This window comes from Phocoena sinus, chromosome 7 (assembly GCF_008692025.1).
Source record: "Phocoena sinus isolate mPhoSin1 chromosome 7, mPhoSin1.pri, whole genome shotgun sequence".
Lineage (NCBI taxonomy): Eukaryota > Metazoa > Chordata > Mammalia > Artiodactyla > Phocoenidae > Phocoena > Phocoena sinus.
Window position 1 is genome coordinate 66,764,697 of NC_045769.1, and position 17,008 is coordinate 66,781,704.

The 17,008-nt window shown below is 38.0% G+C and overlaps 1 protein-coding gene across 1 annotated transcript in view; it reads left to right on the plus strand.

The window, feature by feature from the left end:
• SCN9A (sodium voltage-gated channel alpha subunit 9) overlaps positions 1-4,623 on the plus strand; it is a 151,773-nt gene extending 147,150 nt beyond the window's left edge. The window contains exon 27 of the mRNA XM_032637962.1: positions 202-4,623. Within this exon, the coding sequence (XP_032493853.1) occupies positions 202-1,394 (1,193 nt within the window). The 3' untranslated portion in view covers positions 1,395-4,623. The remainder of the gene's footprint in view (positions 1-201) is intronic.
• The last annotated feature ends 12,385 nt before the right edge of the window (positions 4,624-17,008 follow it).

The following is a 17,008-nucleotide window of genomic DNA, read 5'->3' on the forward strand; positions in this document are numbered from 1 at the left end:
AGAGAAAATTTCACAATAGTAATTCTAACCATTTCCCTGTGGGATTGCTTGATCCTTGGGTTGTAATGAAATTGCTTGCAATGTAAAATGACAATCCTGAAATCATAAGAGGTAAGATGGCACATAAAACTATTTAGAGTCATAATTTTCTGTAGCATGGATATTTAAGTATTTTCTTTGTATTCCTTCCCTCTTCACCAGGTATGTTTCTAGCAGATTTGATAGAAAGGTATTTTGTGTCCCCTACCCTGTTCCGAGTGATCCGTCTTGCCAGGATTGGCCGAATCCTGCGTCTGATCAAAGGGGCCAAGGGGATCCGCACGCTGCTCTTTGCTTTGATGATGTCCCTTCCTGCGTTGTTTAACATCGGCCTCCTGCTCTTTCTGGTCATGTTCATTTACGCCATCTTTGGGATGTCCAACTTTGCCTACGTTAAAAAGGAAGCTGGAATTAATGACATGTTCAACTTTGAGACCTTTGGCAACAGCATGATCTGCCTGTTCCAGATTACCACCTCTGCTGGCTGGGATGGATTGCTAGCACCTATTCTCAACAGTGCACCACCTGATTGTGACCCCAGGAAAGTTCATCCTGGAAGCTCAGTTGAAGGAGACTGTGGGAACCCATCTGTGGGGATATTCTATTTTGTCAGTTACATCATCATATCATTCCTGGTCGTGGTGAACATGTACATCGCTGTCATTCTGGAGAACTTCAGTGTTGCCACTGAAGAAAGTACTGAGCCGCTGAGTGAGGATGACTTTGAGATGTTCTACGAGGTTTGGGAGAAGTTTGATCCCGATGCCACCCAATTTATAGAATATAGCAAACTCTCTGATTTTGCAGCTGCCCTGGATCCTCCTCTTCTCATAGCAAAACCAAACAAAGTCCAGCTCATTGCCATGGATCTGCCCATGGTCAGTGGGGACCGGATCCATTGTCTCGACATCTTATTTGCTTTTACAAAGCGTGTTTTGGGTGAAAGTGGAGAGATGGACTCTCTTCGTTCACAGATGGAAGAAAGGTTCACGTCTGCAAATCCTTCTAAAGTGTCCTATGAACCCATCACAACTACACTAAAACGAAAACAGGAAGATGTGTCTGCTACTGTCATTCAGCGTGCTTACAGACGTTATCGCTTACGGAAAAATGTCAAAAACATATCAAGTATATACATAAAAGATGGTGACAGAGATGATGATTTGCCCAATAAAGAAGATATGGTTTTTGATAACGTTAATGAGAACTCAAGTCCAGAAAAAACAGATGGAACTCCATCCACCATCTCTCCACCTTCATATGATAGTGTAACAAAACCAGACAAAGAGAAATATGAAAAAGACAAAACAGAAAAGGAGGACAAAGGAAAAGATGGCAAGGAAGGCAAAAAATAGAGCTTCACTTTGATATATTGTTTACAGCCTGTGAAAGTGATATATTTGTGTTAATAAGACTCTTTTAAGGAGGTCTATGACAAAACTCTTTTTATCAAAATAGTCTCAAAGTCAGTGCAGTCGCTAACTCTGATTCTCTAACATAAGTGAGCAGCATTAGCAGTGGCTATTTTTGCATTGGTAAATGAATCTATAAGAATTCTTAAGAGTAACTGTACAGGGATTATTGATTACAGCAAACAAAGGTGATTTAATTTTATTTACTTTTAATAAATCAGAAGACCATGTAGAAAATGTTCACATCTGCCTTGTCATCTTTTCACAGGATTGTAAACGTTCATGTTTCCCATGCAAATACAAATGCGCGCGCGTGCGCGCAAATATCTGTCATTTGGAGATCTACAAAAGTATTTTCCCTTGGCTTTGCCGTGAAGTGCCCTGATGGAAGGAATGAATACTAGTAATGAATGTTTAGTTAAAGCATCTTGTTATTATTAGGGGGCAAGACTCTTTTATCCATCTACAGTGGTCATTCTATATTTTGAGGTGCTTAAATTTATTCATATTGCATCAAAACCAATTTATATGTGCCTATTAAATGCCGTGGGATTAAAAACATGTAGGCTCGTCAGTTCAATAAATGCTTTTTATTCATCTTGACTCATACCAACTAGGATAAGTTACCTTTAGAGTATTGTGCCTCATAGACTGCCTTTTTCTATATCCTTCTTTGTTCATACAATAACTGTGGAACATGAAAAAAATATTTTCAGTATGTATCACATTCCTCGAAAGAAAAAAATGAAGGTAATTGAGAAAAGAAGCAACTGAAGAAAGCTTTATTCACTCTTATGTATACAGTGTAACACTGGACTGTGCTGCCCCAAAATACCATTAATAACCCAACTCTTAGTCATTTTTGTCACCGTTTTCTGCTTTCTGATTCAGTATTGTTGAGTTATGCTTTAGCACTAAGCAAAGTTGATATTTCTCTTCCGTGGAGTGCTTCCAGATATGCGGATAGATATTTGATACCATGGAACATGTTTGAGCAGATAATGACTTGGGCACAGTATTAACTGTGTCTCCTGCATACCATCCTAAGTGTGTATGGCAAGCTTTCAACACAGACTTGTGTGTGAAAGGATGAAATAGCATTCATCCTCTTGAACTTTTATGCTTTCATCTACAAAATGAGAAAGATGTCACTTTCTCCATAAAAATCTGTGACTATGAGGTATATTATGTATCAATCAATAACATATCCTGAGCTTATAGTTTACCAAGCACACATTCATTTTGCTTTAGCTGTTGTCCTTCCACCAAGGATTATGAATCTAGTTTTTTAAAAATCCTTGTTAATAGTGGCTTGAAAAGAAACAGCCATGATGTATTTTTTATGAGTTTATTCCAGGAATATGAGATCTTTCTTCTATCGAGTTATTTATGCACACACAAAAATCGAGTTACATAAGTAGAAAGAATTTTATTTAGAAGATTTTGTGGGAGTTTTCAAAGCAAATATATACAACAATATTTCATTCATTTGCTTTCTTAAATGAAAAAAGAACATAAATATATTTCTATCTGAAGTATTTAAAGCAATTTTTTTGTTGTTCTGGCTAGTTAAAAATAAAGGAGATTTAAGCATACCTATAGAGATGAAGAAGTATAGGTAGAGAATGAGAGGCAGAGAGGCAAAGAAACACAGAAATGAGAAAGACAGATAAAAACCAAGAAAGCGAAATTTCCACAGAACTTTCTATCTAGAATGTTTTCAGCATCTGTGAAGGAGATTATCACGTCCAGACATTTGTCCTAAGGCACATATGAAACTAAACCTAGGGCCAAAGATTCTTTACACCTAAGTTCAATCACTCATCTTACATTATTTGAGCCTCTTTTTTATTTAATATATAAGATACCATGCAGTGTTTTCCTAGACTATGTAGAGCATTGCATCACATCCCTGCTAAGTCTGTTGAAAATAGGTTTTGACACTTTAATTAGAGAACCATACAAAATATATTACATTTGTAAGATATTTTAATACATTAAATTAAGAAATTAATATTACCTTAAATTTGAATGCAGTTTATCCTCATTTTAAATCCATATAAATATAACTGCACTTTGCATATTTATATAATACAGTGTGAAAAGATGTATAGTGGGTAAGTTTATTATGTGTGATTTACTACTAATGTTTTTACATTGCCTGATTTTTATGTGAAGAAAATATTGGCAACTGGTTCCTCAACACAATTTCTTCTTAGCGTTTCAAAAAAGAAAAACTTACAAAGTCACACTTCTATTTCATGCTGCACCTATTTCATGCTGAACTATAATTTTTTTCAATATAACATGCTTAGGTTTTGTATATGTATGTTTTCCCAGGAATGTCTAGTTGTGACTTTTTATTTAATTTAATGCATTTAATGTATTTAATACAGTACAAGCTTGAAGGAAAGCTCATTTAATACAGTACAAGCTTGAAGGAAAATTAGACTTCTCTTTTCATGTAGATTACTGTTTGGTACTGATTATAAGATACCACCCTCAGAAAGCACTGTCATGCTAATATTTAAGTCACACAATCATTGAACTCATTTAACCTAATGATATAGAATGGCAGTTACACTGTAAAATTTAAATTGGAATAAAACTGAAGTGAACAGATTTGAACACAAATCCATTCATACAATTTGAATAAAAGTGGGAGAATCTCACTTTACCTTTTTGACTGTTACATAGTTTGCAAAAGATATAAGTGATTTGTGGGCTGTTTCTAAATGCTGATTGTTGAAAACCTCAACCAAAAATGTTCAGCATGATTTCATAGAATTTTAATAGCTTTGTTAAAAAGAGTTAAGATAAAATGCATATGTAAATAAAGCAGTTCTAAATAGCAATTTCAGAGAAATGTTAGTGGGAGTGATGAAAAAGGGCCAGCTAAATTAGAATGCCCAAGTAATTGGCTTGGGTTTAGGACCTATGTATAGAGGCCATCAATTTCTGTAAATATCTGCGGTTTATTATGTTATATTCTTGAGGAAGATAATCAAGAACTGCTTCATAAAATTCAGTGAATAGCCATGAATATAATAATGCTGTTTACATAGAATTCTTTACAAATTTCATATATCTATGAATGCTCAAAATGTTTGTCATAAATTATATTGTAGTTATACTTGAGACTTACACATTGTAATAGAATCTAAAAATAAAAGTCATCAAAAAAATAAAATCATGTTGGCATGTATCTTCTGTTTTTGTGAAAATAATCTTTAAGGAGATCAATTCAGTGCCTCCCTAAATAAGTTGTAGCTACTGATAACTTTTTTCTTTTCATTGAAAAATGGACAGCTTCAAATGTCTTCCATGAGGAGTTTTCCAGGGTAAGAAAGATGGGGAGAAAGACTATAGAATTCCAAAGGAATTCATTGAAATCTACAATAGAGTTTGTGCAGGAGAAGAAAATTGAGTCAGGAAGTGAAAATATACAAACATTTAGCCACACAATGACAGTGTGTATCTTTTTTGTGTGATAGTGTTGAGAGGTAAGATAGCATACATAATGGCGAGGGCTTGGGTTCTAGATCCAGAATTGTATTTGGATACCAGTTAAGCCAGGACTCTTCAAATTTCCTTAATACATTACTTAACATGTGCCTCAGCTTTCTCATCCGTAAAATGAAGATAATAGTACCACGCTGCCATATGGTTATAAAGGTAGAATGAGAAAATTCACATGAAGCAATTAGAACAGTGCCTGACAACACAGAATCAAGAATTTATATTACTAATAGTAGTTAGTGTGACAGTCACTTCGCTGCTAAAAGTATGAGCCCAAGCTACCTCTCCATCATACAGGAGCACAATGCAGTCTCCATAAATGTTAAATGATGATATTTCTATTTTATATGGGTAAGTGTGAATATAGTATCCAGAGAGTCTCATGCATCCAGTTGGTATGTAGTGAGCATTCAGTGCACCAAAATATTTTTAAATTGAACTATTTTTTTAGATTTATGAATGCAAACAACATGCTAAAATGAGAAAACATGCATACTGTATTTACAAAGGTTTAGCTTTTTCCAGGAGAGTATTTGGAGGTAGAAGTTCCCATATTAACTAAATAGTTAATCCAAACCTCTATTTTAGTTTAGCTGTGAGCATCCAGTCCTGTTATTTGTCTTTAAACAAGATATACTAAAAAGAATTGCTGCTGAGCTGGGCCACTATTTCTACCTTGTGTGTTAGTATAATGGCGTGTAGAAAGGTATAAAATATTCCTAGGGAATCTCTGTACTGGCAGTTGTGATAGTCACTCTGCAGAATAAAATTATAGTCCCTCAACAGTACCATCACCTCAACCTGATTGGCAATCACATGAAGTTCCTACAACAGAACAGCTCAATTCTTCCTTGCTGTAGATAACATTATACCATAATCCAGGCAAAATGAGCTGCAGAACACACGGTAATAATCTCTCTCAAGGGAGGGAAAAGTTGCATACTGATTAGAGCAGAGGAGACCTTTGCTGCAACAACATTTAATGCATACAGGAAGAGAAACATGAATAATTGAGAGCTATAAACAAGCAACAGAGCAAACATGCTACACTTTATTATTCTAAGAGTTGTATAATTAGGTACCTACATTAACAATCCATCCCAGAAAAGAAAGCCAATTTTAAGAGATTTAGGAGGCATGTGTCATGTCTGTATCATGTGCTTTAACTTGATTCTCAAATATTTAATATATATTTTCATAAGCAGTTTAAAGGCAAAAACGTAGATAAAACTATAGGCAATAAGTATATAGAAATGATTCAGAGCTTGTTAACAATTTTGAAAACCTAGTGGAATTGAGGAAAAATTACTCCTGTTCCAGATGCTATATTTGCTGGCAGGTGCTAGTTTTGATTGTAATTCATACAAGACAATATGACTTCTATTTAGTTAATTTCCACTAGGTGACTAGCAACACCTTGGGATATCTTTATGGGCCTATCAAAATAATTAAAAGCAAAGACAAACCGTATTACGAAGTGAAAGAAACCAGTCTGAAACGGCAACATACCGTACAAACTAGCAGGTGACACCAATGGGAATACTTCAACGCAGAACAAACAGATTTCATAACCTTAGGGAATTTAAAATAAAATTGATTTTAACTGCATTAGACCCCTGGCAAAATTGAAAAGAGAACTACCAAAGAAAACCGCCGTAAAGTATTGAGGGAAAAGAACGCAATTCAAAGACAAGGTCTGGGAAAGACCCCTGACAAATTAAGACAACAAAAAAGTGAACTTTTCCAATCTTCCCCAAAAAGTCACGTAAACCCCATCTACCTTTTGTCTTTCTACAGAGTTTTAGAGCTGCTGACACCTTCACTTCCACCTCAGCCTATGAAACAAAATCCATGAATTAAAAGCTTTTGTGACTCCTAATTACTTTCAAGGGAGTCAAACTTAGCAAAATTCAGTTTATGTTCAAAAAGAGCTAAATGTCATATGTGAATTGTTCATTCATTCAGTGAATATCTACTGAGCACCCTCAATCTGCCAGTCCCTGTTTCAGACAACGTAAAACAGACAAATCCCTTCCCTCGTGGAGATTTTATTTGAGAGACAAAAATGATGACAACTGAATGATTATAAATATCAGAGAGTAATATTATATTATCATTCATTATAAATCATGTACATATGAGTTAAATTATATTTTACTATTTCTTCTATTATTATGTTATATTCTCTTTTCTTTTATGATACTTTGAAAGAGTGTCAGGACATTCCACTCTCAAAAGCTTCATAATTTTGGTTCACAACTTAAAGACAGGGACTTGAGGTTGTGCAGATTCTTTTACTGCAAATTTTGTAACTGTAGAAATACTCTAGCCATTCATTCTAATAATTTATAAGCTGTTTTGCCAGAGAAAATCACTCTGGAGCTAACTTTTCATCCCTAGTAGGTATTTTACTTCTCAGTCCTACAAATAAGTGATTTAAAAATCAAGAATACAGAATAGTTATTTCACTTTGGCAGTTCAGGCCAAATATTTAATGAGAAAAGATTAAAATTTATAGTTAAAATGTGTGCTTCTGTTTGAAGCTAGGATACTACTATTGTCCCTGATGTTCTTCCCAATGCTGGAAATTAAGAACTAATTTTGTAATAAAATATGATGAATGAGACATAGGTATCAAAGCTCCACAGAAAACATATTTTTTTCTTAAAAATCCTGTGAAACTCACAACTACCAAACTTCTAAATATCAATATCTCCTTTTGACTCCCTTTAAGAAAACAGTAAAGATAGTTTTCTTGTAATCTCCCTAAACAACTCAGCCTGTCTTGATATATTGGTTCTAGTTGATGCCTTCAATAAAATCAGCTCTGTTAAGAGAAGAATTGGGGGAAACAGAGGTGGGAAAAGAATTTCTCCATGCTTCATTTTCCTGCCTAATTTATTTTCTTTTATAAATTCATCTTTCCCTACCCATCTCATTTCGACCCACAAAGACTGAAAATTGGTTTAGAGTCATCTAATTTGGCCCTGACACTTGCAACTAAAAGAAAAGATGTTTATCTCTAAGGAATCACACAGTCTGTTTATTTGAGAGGTAAATGGGTCTGCCTCCTACAAACCTTGGCCAGAATGCCGAGTGTAGAGCCGGGTTATGGGCAGAAAGTGATCTGGGAGGGAGCCAGGGAGAACAAAGGAAACGATCTACTTTAGCTTCATGATACTAAACGACAGACTATATGAGAAATCCGAAGAATGACTGCAGGCAAGAAGTGAATGTGGGTAAGCATATTTTTTTCCTTTGAAATAAAGCTGAAACTTCACTTCACTCTCATGCCAAGAGCTATAACAGGCATGATAAGTTTGGTCTTAAGAAGCCAACGCTTCTATAGAAAAGCAAAGCCCATTGACCCGAACAAAGCTAGGGAATCATTCTGGCAGCTTAAAATGGCAGGCATTGGCATTTTTTTCCCCATTGGCATTTCTTCCTGTCTAGTTATCTCCTTCAAGAGTAAGAGAACTCTCTTTTTCCTCCCCTGTGTCTGTCATCTTCAGAGCTAAAACGAACAAAACAAATCTCTTCCTCTTTACAAGATCAATAAAGAAAATTAGACATGACTTTGAAAGCACTTAAAGAAGTCTAAGCTCTGCTTTTCAGAGTGCAATATCATCTTATGCCTTTAAGGATTGCCAAAAAATATAAATATACACAGCAGCAGCCTATTACATAATATCATGAGTTTAAATCTTTCTGTCACTTACTAACAGTGTGACGATAAACTTGAACAAGGTACTCTATTCTCTGAGCCTTCTTCATCTATAAGAGACTGGCACTCATTAGATCCAAAATACATAAATATGTGGTAGAAACTTAAAAGGGCAACAATTTATTATGCATTTTCTGAAGTATCTCTCAATTTAGGATTCAATAATAAATTCTATAAAATAATATTGAGCAACTACTGTATCTTGGAAGAATCAGTCCACAATGATAGTACGATGCTTTACTTCCATATTGTACCATGCGAACATGATGAAGACGAGTTAAATCTATCCAGGGTAGACTAGAGCTGAGTATTGAAAAGTGAGTAAGAGTTAGTTTTGAATGTGTTGAATTTGAGGTGCTATAGGTCAAAGAAAAAAGTCCTGAAGGCAATTGAATATAATAGCCTGTAGTTCAATGAAGACATCAGGGTTAGAGACACATATCCAGGAGTCATTGCTTTGCAGGGATGATAGTATCTAAAGACAGACTAAGTGAACCAGGAAGAGCATATGCAGGCTGAGACGTGAAACAGAGAGTTTTAAGGAGAACCAAGAGAGTATTAAGAAAGAGAAAGTGAGCAGCATTACACAATGCTGCAAAGTTGGCACACAACTAAAAGTATCAGTCATTTAGTGCAAAAAATTTTCGAGGAATAGTACATGCAAGAGCTATGTTGCACGAATCAGTGAAAAGTATGTTAAGGCTTAATATGACCATTAAACACCTGTCACGAAATTCACCTTTCCAGCATGTAGCAGAGTAGATAGTGTAAGAATAGAAACTTAAGGAGCCAAATTGAACATCCTCTTTCATGAAGTATATGCTTGCATTTTCTGCCTATATTTAAATTGGGCTTTCAGGACATCAGTGGATATGTCAGAGTAAGGACTTCTGAAAATCCAGTTCTCCATGAATGAACAGGAGCACAAGCAAAATTGTCAAAATCAACTTTTTCAGAACTTTGAAAATTAACCAAAATTAACCAAAGGAACATTTATTCAAGAAAAATGGCTGTATCTCAGTAAGAACAGCAAACTTCATAGTAGCCTTTGAAAACCAACAGTCCTACAATCACAGTGAAAACCTACAGCCTAGAGACACTGGAGGAGAGAACAGATTTGGAGCTCCCCAAAAGCCATTACCAGAAAATTGCATGGCAGTTCCCTGGTAAATCCACTTGCACGGCTGTCTTATTTGGCCTGCCTCAGAGCTCAGCCAGTGCAAAGAGCCTTTACCCTGCGGTTGTTTGCAATTATTTAACATTGCGTCTGCCCACGGCAGTGATAACAGTCGGGGTGAACAAGATTATAAAAAAATTTTAAAGGAGAAGCTGGGGAATCAGATGTCCACAAAGGACTTTGTAAACAGGTGGGAAGAGATGGGCACCACGGGCCCCTCCAGCCAGTCCAAGCTGGCTCCGGCACACCACTGCCGTCCATAATGCGCCAAGAACAGAGTGGAAAATTTCTATTCAGTCTCTCCTGTCTTAGAGTAACCCATAAATTGATAGTCACATGTCAGAGGTGAGGACATAAACTTAGGTAACTTGCTCATGGCTCTACATCACGAAAAGGATAATACGAGAATTCAAATCCAGATTTCTCTGATTCCAGAGACCACATCTCTCATTTGTTTCAGGGAGTGGTAGTCAAAACAGCCACCCAAAACCTCAGCAATAAACAAAAGAGTTTGGTTAAATGTTGAGTTGCTTCTTAAGGTCATGGTTATCTTCTGAATATCCTGGATGTCTTGCAGATGATGGAAATTTTATTGCTAGCATCAATTATATGCAAAGTATACAATTAGATGGATTGAGAATCTTTAGAGTGGAAGATTAATCAGAGTTCAGTGCACCAACAAACTCTTGGAACCTCTCTCTCTAGTCCTCTTTCTTGCTTTGTTTGCTAGCTCTTTTTTTTTTTTTTTTTGACCCTTTCTTCCAAACATTAACATCTTAGACGTCAAGGGAGCAGGCATTGAAAGAAAAAGTGAGTAACAGGATGTGTCTATGTGTTTAGCAATTCTGGTGAAAAACAAAAAATGGATCAGTTTCAATGGTAAAAATGTCAATGAGGTAGTGAAGGAGTTCCATCCCTTTGGGAGATTGAGTCTCCACCTGTCAGGAATAAAAAGAGAAGATTGGTCCTAAGTTAGACCAGTGATTCTCAGATGTTAGTACGTGTCAGATCACCACAGATCACTGAGTTGCACGACCCATTTCTGATTCACTAGATCTAAGGTGGGGCCCCAAATCTGCATTACTAACAAGTTCCCAGATGATGCTGAGGCTTTTCATCCAGTGACCACAATTAGAGCAGGGATGCTTCAGATACCCGGTAATTTGTGTACACATTACAGATGGAAATGCACTGGTAAAGATCCCTTCTTCTCAAACTTCACTGCACGTTGCAATCACCTGGGGACTTTAAAACAAATGTCTAGGTCCCAACCCAGAGATTCTGCTTTAATTAGTCCGGAGTGCAGCTTGGGTGCTGGGAATGTTAAGAACTCCACAGGTGATTCTAATGCACAGCTAAGTTTGAAAACCAGTAGAAGTTGATCTGAACTTTAACCCTTGGATGCTATATTCTTTGCACATGACTCTCAGTGTTTCCTCCTAAAACTGGCCCATAAGAAAAGCACACATTCCCTCAGTGTCCTAGCTTGTTTCAAGTGTGTGTTGATTGGTATAAGCTGGAGTGCCAGCTGGGCGATCCAGTAGACTGTGCCTGAACTATGAGTTAGGAAGCTCTCCTTTGGGTCTCACTCAGTCTCTGCTACTTACTGAATGTGTGACCTTACTTAGTTGAATATGACATTTAATTTCTCTATTTTGTCTCCTGTTCTTAGGTATAGATAATAGTGAGCAGTATATTAAAAACAACTTGGAAAATAATAATATAATAATATATTATTTCTCTGCATATGGGAGGTTAAAACATGTTACCTCCTTTCCATTGTTAAGAATAAAATGATATTCAGCCTACTCAGATTGCATAAAATGGTCTAAAATAATAATAGAGAATGTGTGGTTCCATTTTGGCTGTCAAGTTTTTAAAATTCTTTATATAATGGCTCCATCTACTGGTCAATGAAATAAAGAGTTTTCAGGCTCCAAAACGCAGTCAGGTTTCACGCTTCACAAATTAACTAGTCTAGTCTGAGTCAGGAAAAGAATAAGGTGACTTTTTATTTAGAAAGCTTCCACAAACTTGATTTAATTTCTTCCTTGAGAATTTTGCTTTGTTTATTGTTTGAATCAAGCCCAGTCTCTGTAACACTGCTATGTAAAAGTGAACAGTGTTGTATTTGCATATTTCCCTCTGATTTCCTTCTTCATTGTTCCCCATCCTTCCCTCTTGGTACTTCTTCCTCCGGCGCCCAGTCCTGCTGCTACCCCTGACACTTCAGGCAGGCTTGATGTTTCATGCTCTGTACCCAACTTTTCATTCTAATTGGGAAGAAATTTTATGAAATTTATGCTAAAATAGCAATGAGAAAGTATGGATAACTGACCCGTGAACAAAGTGTGGTTCCTGGAGATGGAATATCCAGCAGAAAGAAAGATTCTCAATAGCAGATCTAGATCCAATAAGTATAAGAGAACTTTGGGGGCTTATGGGCTTAGCTTAATAGGAATGAAGACCTCTTGAAAAGTGAGATTAATTTTAAATGAATAGATGCGTACTTGAATGGGAGAAAAAACCCTATGAACCCACTTACTGTTTGGATATAAATCTCATGGAAATATTTTACTCTCCCTGTGCCCAGTGTATCTGATGGCAAATATAGCACAAGTTATCCATATTCTTTAGTTAATACAATATAGTAAAATAGTAGACCATTTAAAATTGTGTTTCAATGTCTATCTGAGCCTTAGCAAATATAACTTACTGGTTCAATATAACTGAATATTAATATACACAGCTAGGTTAGTATTTTAGAAATCCAGTATGAGCCTATTGTCATTATAGCTGTTGTTTTGCTTTTTATTAAGAGGAACACAATCTTTTCTTAGAATAGGGAGACAGGGACACACTTGAATAGAAATTTTATTTTTACTTTTTATATTTATGTTATGGAAATTGTGATTCATTTTTGTACCCATTGGAATGTTCTGGGCCACAGTAGATATTATTCACATCAAGACATATTGAGTCTAATAGGATATTATTTACACCAACACATATTGAGTCTATTAATATGTCTCTTGGGATAAAGTGAGTGCAAGCAGTTAGTTGAATAGTAAAAGAAAAGTGTTGGGCAGAAGTACCATACTTTTTGCTCTGTAACTGCTCTATAAGAAGAATAAAACTTCTGCTACTGTTTCATCCTACAAATATGGTAGTGAAAAACTTAGTCTCTTCTAATACTTTACTGCTGAGATATTTCAAGTGGTTTTATTGAAATGAAAGGATATGAAAATTACCTCAAAAGTATAGTAAAGAAACTAAAGAAGAATAAAAGATTAAGATGTTAAATGCTCTAATAGCAAAATAATCACTGAGTCTCTTGTGAACCTCCAATGGACACAGTATTTTCACTAACTCACTAATAAGGTCTTACATTCTCTGATATGAAATGTACAAGGAAAAGAAATAACCGATGATTTTTTGGTAGGATAACTAATTCAATAGATATTTATTGACTGCCGTCTTTGTTAGATACTATTCTAGGCACTGGGCGGAAAAAAGGAGTGAACAAAACAGAAAACAGTTTCAGTCTTTAATAATAATAACAACAGTAACAATAGCTAGTAGTAGCTGGGCATAATTACACCAGATCCTGCATGATCTATTCATCTAATTTATCCCTCAGTTAATATTTATAACGAATTTCTTCTTGTCCCCTTATTTTCTTCATTATCCTTCAATCCCCTCATTTGTAGTTAAAAAAAAAAATCACAACAATCCGAGTTCATTCTGAGCAATATGGCAGAAAGGAGCTTTGTGGGTAGGGAGGGGGCTGAGGCTTAGCGTGGTTCTGTTATAAATGTCATGTGCCTGGATTCTCCTCCTCACCGCAAGTTGTTAGAACAGCCCTGAGCAGTACTCAGCTTTCTGGGGATTTTGTTTCATCTTTATGAAGTACTAACACAGCATTGGGATCTATACTTAAAATAGGCCTCTTGTCATGGTCCCACTTAAGGAGCCTGAAGAGTCAGGAGAACTAAGAAAAGTAAGGTATGGAACAAGCAAGCTGGAACAGTGAGGGAAAACGGGTCAGGGACACCTCAGTAGACAACTACAGTTTGCATAGATATCACTGTAAAAGCCTCCCCCTGCAGGATTAATGGTAAGAAATGGATCCAGAAAGTGAACTTGTGGACAGCAAGGCATGCCCTGTTTGGTAATAGGTAAGTCTTAAACTGTGACGTGGCCTCCGAAGATACGAAAGACAGCCAGCCTACAGCTCTGGATTCCTGTGACCTCACAGCTTGCTCACTCGACTTATAGCTAGCTCTCTTTGGGTGTTCCTGTGAAGGGGGGGGGGCTCTGGGGAGCTGCAACCACTCACTCATTCGTGTCTGTATCTGGTTTTTAATCTTTGCACCACTTGCTGCTAATTTGGTATAAACTAAAATGACAACAACTGTGAACTAAGTCTGAGTATACATTCTCTAGTCACTGATCACAGACCAGTTCTGTGTAGTCTGGTCAGCACAGGTAGGCTGCTTAACCACATTGCACCAGGCTGGTCACTTCAAAGGGGTCTGCATTGCCTGATGTATTGGGGGAACACATTGCACTAAAGAAATACACATTTATTATTTCCTTAAAATCTAGTATTCACTCCTCAGATTGCAAAAATAACATGTTCTTTGTAGAAACTGGAAAAACACAGAAACCCAAAAAGAAGGAAAAAAATATAGTAAGTCCCCTACATATGAATGAGTTCTGTTCTGAGCGCATGTTCGTAAGTCCAGTTTGCTTTTAAGTCCAACAAAGTTAGCCTAGGGACCCAGCTAACATAGTCAGCTATATAGTACTGTACTGTAATAGGTTTATAATACTTTTCACACAAATAATACATAAAAAACAAACACAAAAATAAAGAAAACATTTAAAATCTTGCAGTAGAGTACCTTGAAAAGTACAGTAGTACAGAACAACAGCTGGCGTACAGGGGCTGACATTGAGTGAACTGGCAAGAAGAGTTACTGATGAAGAGGGAAAGGAGGTGGGAGGTGGTAGAGTTGAAGGATCGTCAGCAATAGAAAATGGAAGGCAAGCTGCAATTTCACTCACAGCTGACGGTGATGGCACAGGTTCCGCTTCCTTGCTGGATTCAATTCTATCTACCCTCTTGAAAAAACGATCCACTGATGTCTGGGTAGTAGCTCTTTTTTCCTCGTCATAGATGACACGGTAGCACTGGATTGCATTCTGAACGACTGCTGCAACCTTTGTGTATCGGCCTAGTTTGGGTCCTGTGCCTCAAAAACTAACAGTGCCTCCTCAAATAAACAAAATCCCCTTGCCATTTCCTGCGTTGTGAATCTCTTTGGTTCTTCAGTTACTTCTTCCTCTTGTCTCTATTCATCCTTTCTCTGGGCCTCCAGTTCCATCAGGTGTTCATTAGTAAGCTCCTTGTGTTGCACAGCAAGGAGTTCAATGAAGTCGTCCTCTTGCAGATCTAGCTCCAGCTTTTCGCTGAGGGTCACTAAGTTGCTGAAGACCTCTTTGGACTCCTTATTCACCTTTGCAAATCCACGAAAATTATGAATAGACTGCAGGCAAAGCTTCTTCCAAACCCCATTCATGGCGATGGCTGTAACCTCACGTCAAGCAAAGTCAATGTTTTTTATGGCCTTGTAGATGTTATATGCCTTTCAAAATTGTCGCAAGGTTGCTCCTGACTCATCACTCGCCTCTACTGCCTGATGAAAAGTATGACGTAATAATATTTCTTAAAAGTCGCTATAACTCCCTGGTCCATAGGTCGGATGAGCAACATAGTATTTGGTGGCAGATGCAGTACTTTGACGTTGGGATGAAAGTTGTCCATGAATGGGGTGTGGCCTGGAGCACTGTCAAGCAGCAAAAGAATATTGAATGGGGCATCCTTCTCCAAGCAATATTTCTCTACCTCGGGGATAAAGTGGTGGAAAAAATAGTTCTGGAAAATGGCCTGTGTAACCCAGGCTTTGCGGTTACTCTTCCACACACCAGGAAGAGAGCCCTTGGCTGTTTTTAAGTACTCTTGGGTTCACTGAATGAAAAACTAAGAGAAGCTTCAGCTTCATATCTCTGGAAGCATTGCCACCAAACAACAGAGTTAGCCTATCCTTTGCTGCTACCTAGCCTGGCATCAACTTTTTCTCCTTACTGATGTAACTTTGGTCTGGCATCCTCTTCCAGTACAGTCCTGTCTCATCCACATTAAAAACCTGCTCATGTGAATACATGCCTTCATCAATTATTTCTCGAAGCATTTCAGAAAATTCCCCAGCAGATACCGTATCTGCACTTGCTGCTGCACCACTTACTTTTATGTTGTGAAGTTTGGCTCTAGCCTTGAACCGATGAAACCAGCCATGGCTGGCATTAAAAGATGCACCTCTGATTCTCTGCCGTTTTTCTTCTTCAAGACTTCATAGGGGAGGAGCTTCAAGATGGCGGAAGAGTAAAACGCGGAAATCACCTTCCTCCCCACAAATACATCAGAAATACATCTACATGTGGAACAACTCCTACAGAACACCTGCTGAACGCTGGCAGAAGACCTCAGACCTCCCGAAAGGCAAGAAACTCCCCACGTACCTGGGTAAGGCAAAAGAAAAAACAGACAAAAGAATAGGGCCGGGGCCTGCACCAGTGGGAGGGAGCTGTGAAGGAGGAAATGCTTCCACACACTAGGAAGCCCCTTCGCGGGCAGAGACTGCGGGTGGCGGAGGGGGGAGCTTCGGAGCCGCGGAGGAGAGCACAGCAACAGGGGTGCGGAGGGCACAGCGGAGAGATTCCCGCACAGAGGAGAGATTCCCGCACAGAAGATTGGTGCCGACCGGCACTCACCAGCCCGAGAGTCTTGTCTCTCACCCGCCAGGGCGGGCGGGGCTGCGAGCTGAGGCTCGGGCTTCAGTCGGAGCGCCGGGAGAGGACTGGGGCTGGCGGCGTGAACACAGCCTGAGGGGGCTAGTGAGCCACGGCTAGCCGGGAGGGATTCCGGGAAAAAGTCTGGGGCTGCAGAAGAGGCAAGAGACGTTTTCTTGCCTCCCTGTTTCCTGGTGCGCGAGGAGAGGGGATTGAGAGTGCTGCTTAAAGGAGCTCCAGAGACGGGCGCGAGCCGCGGCTAAAAGCGCGGACTCCAGAGAC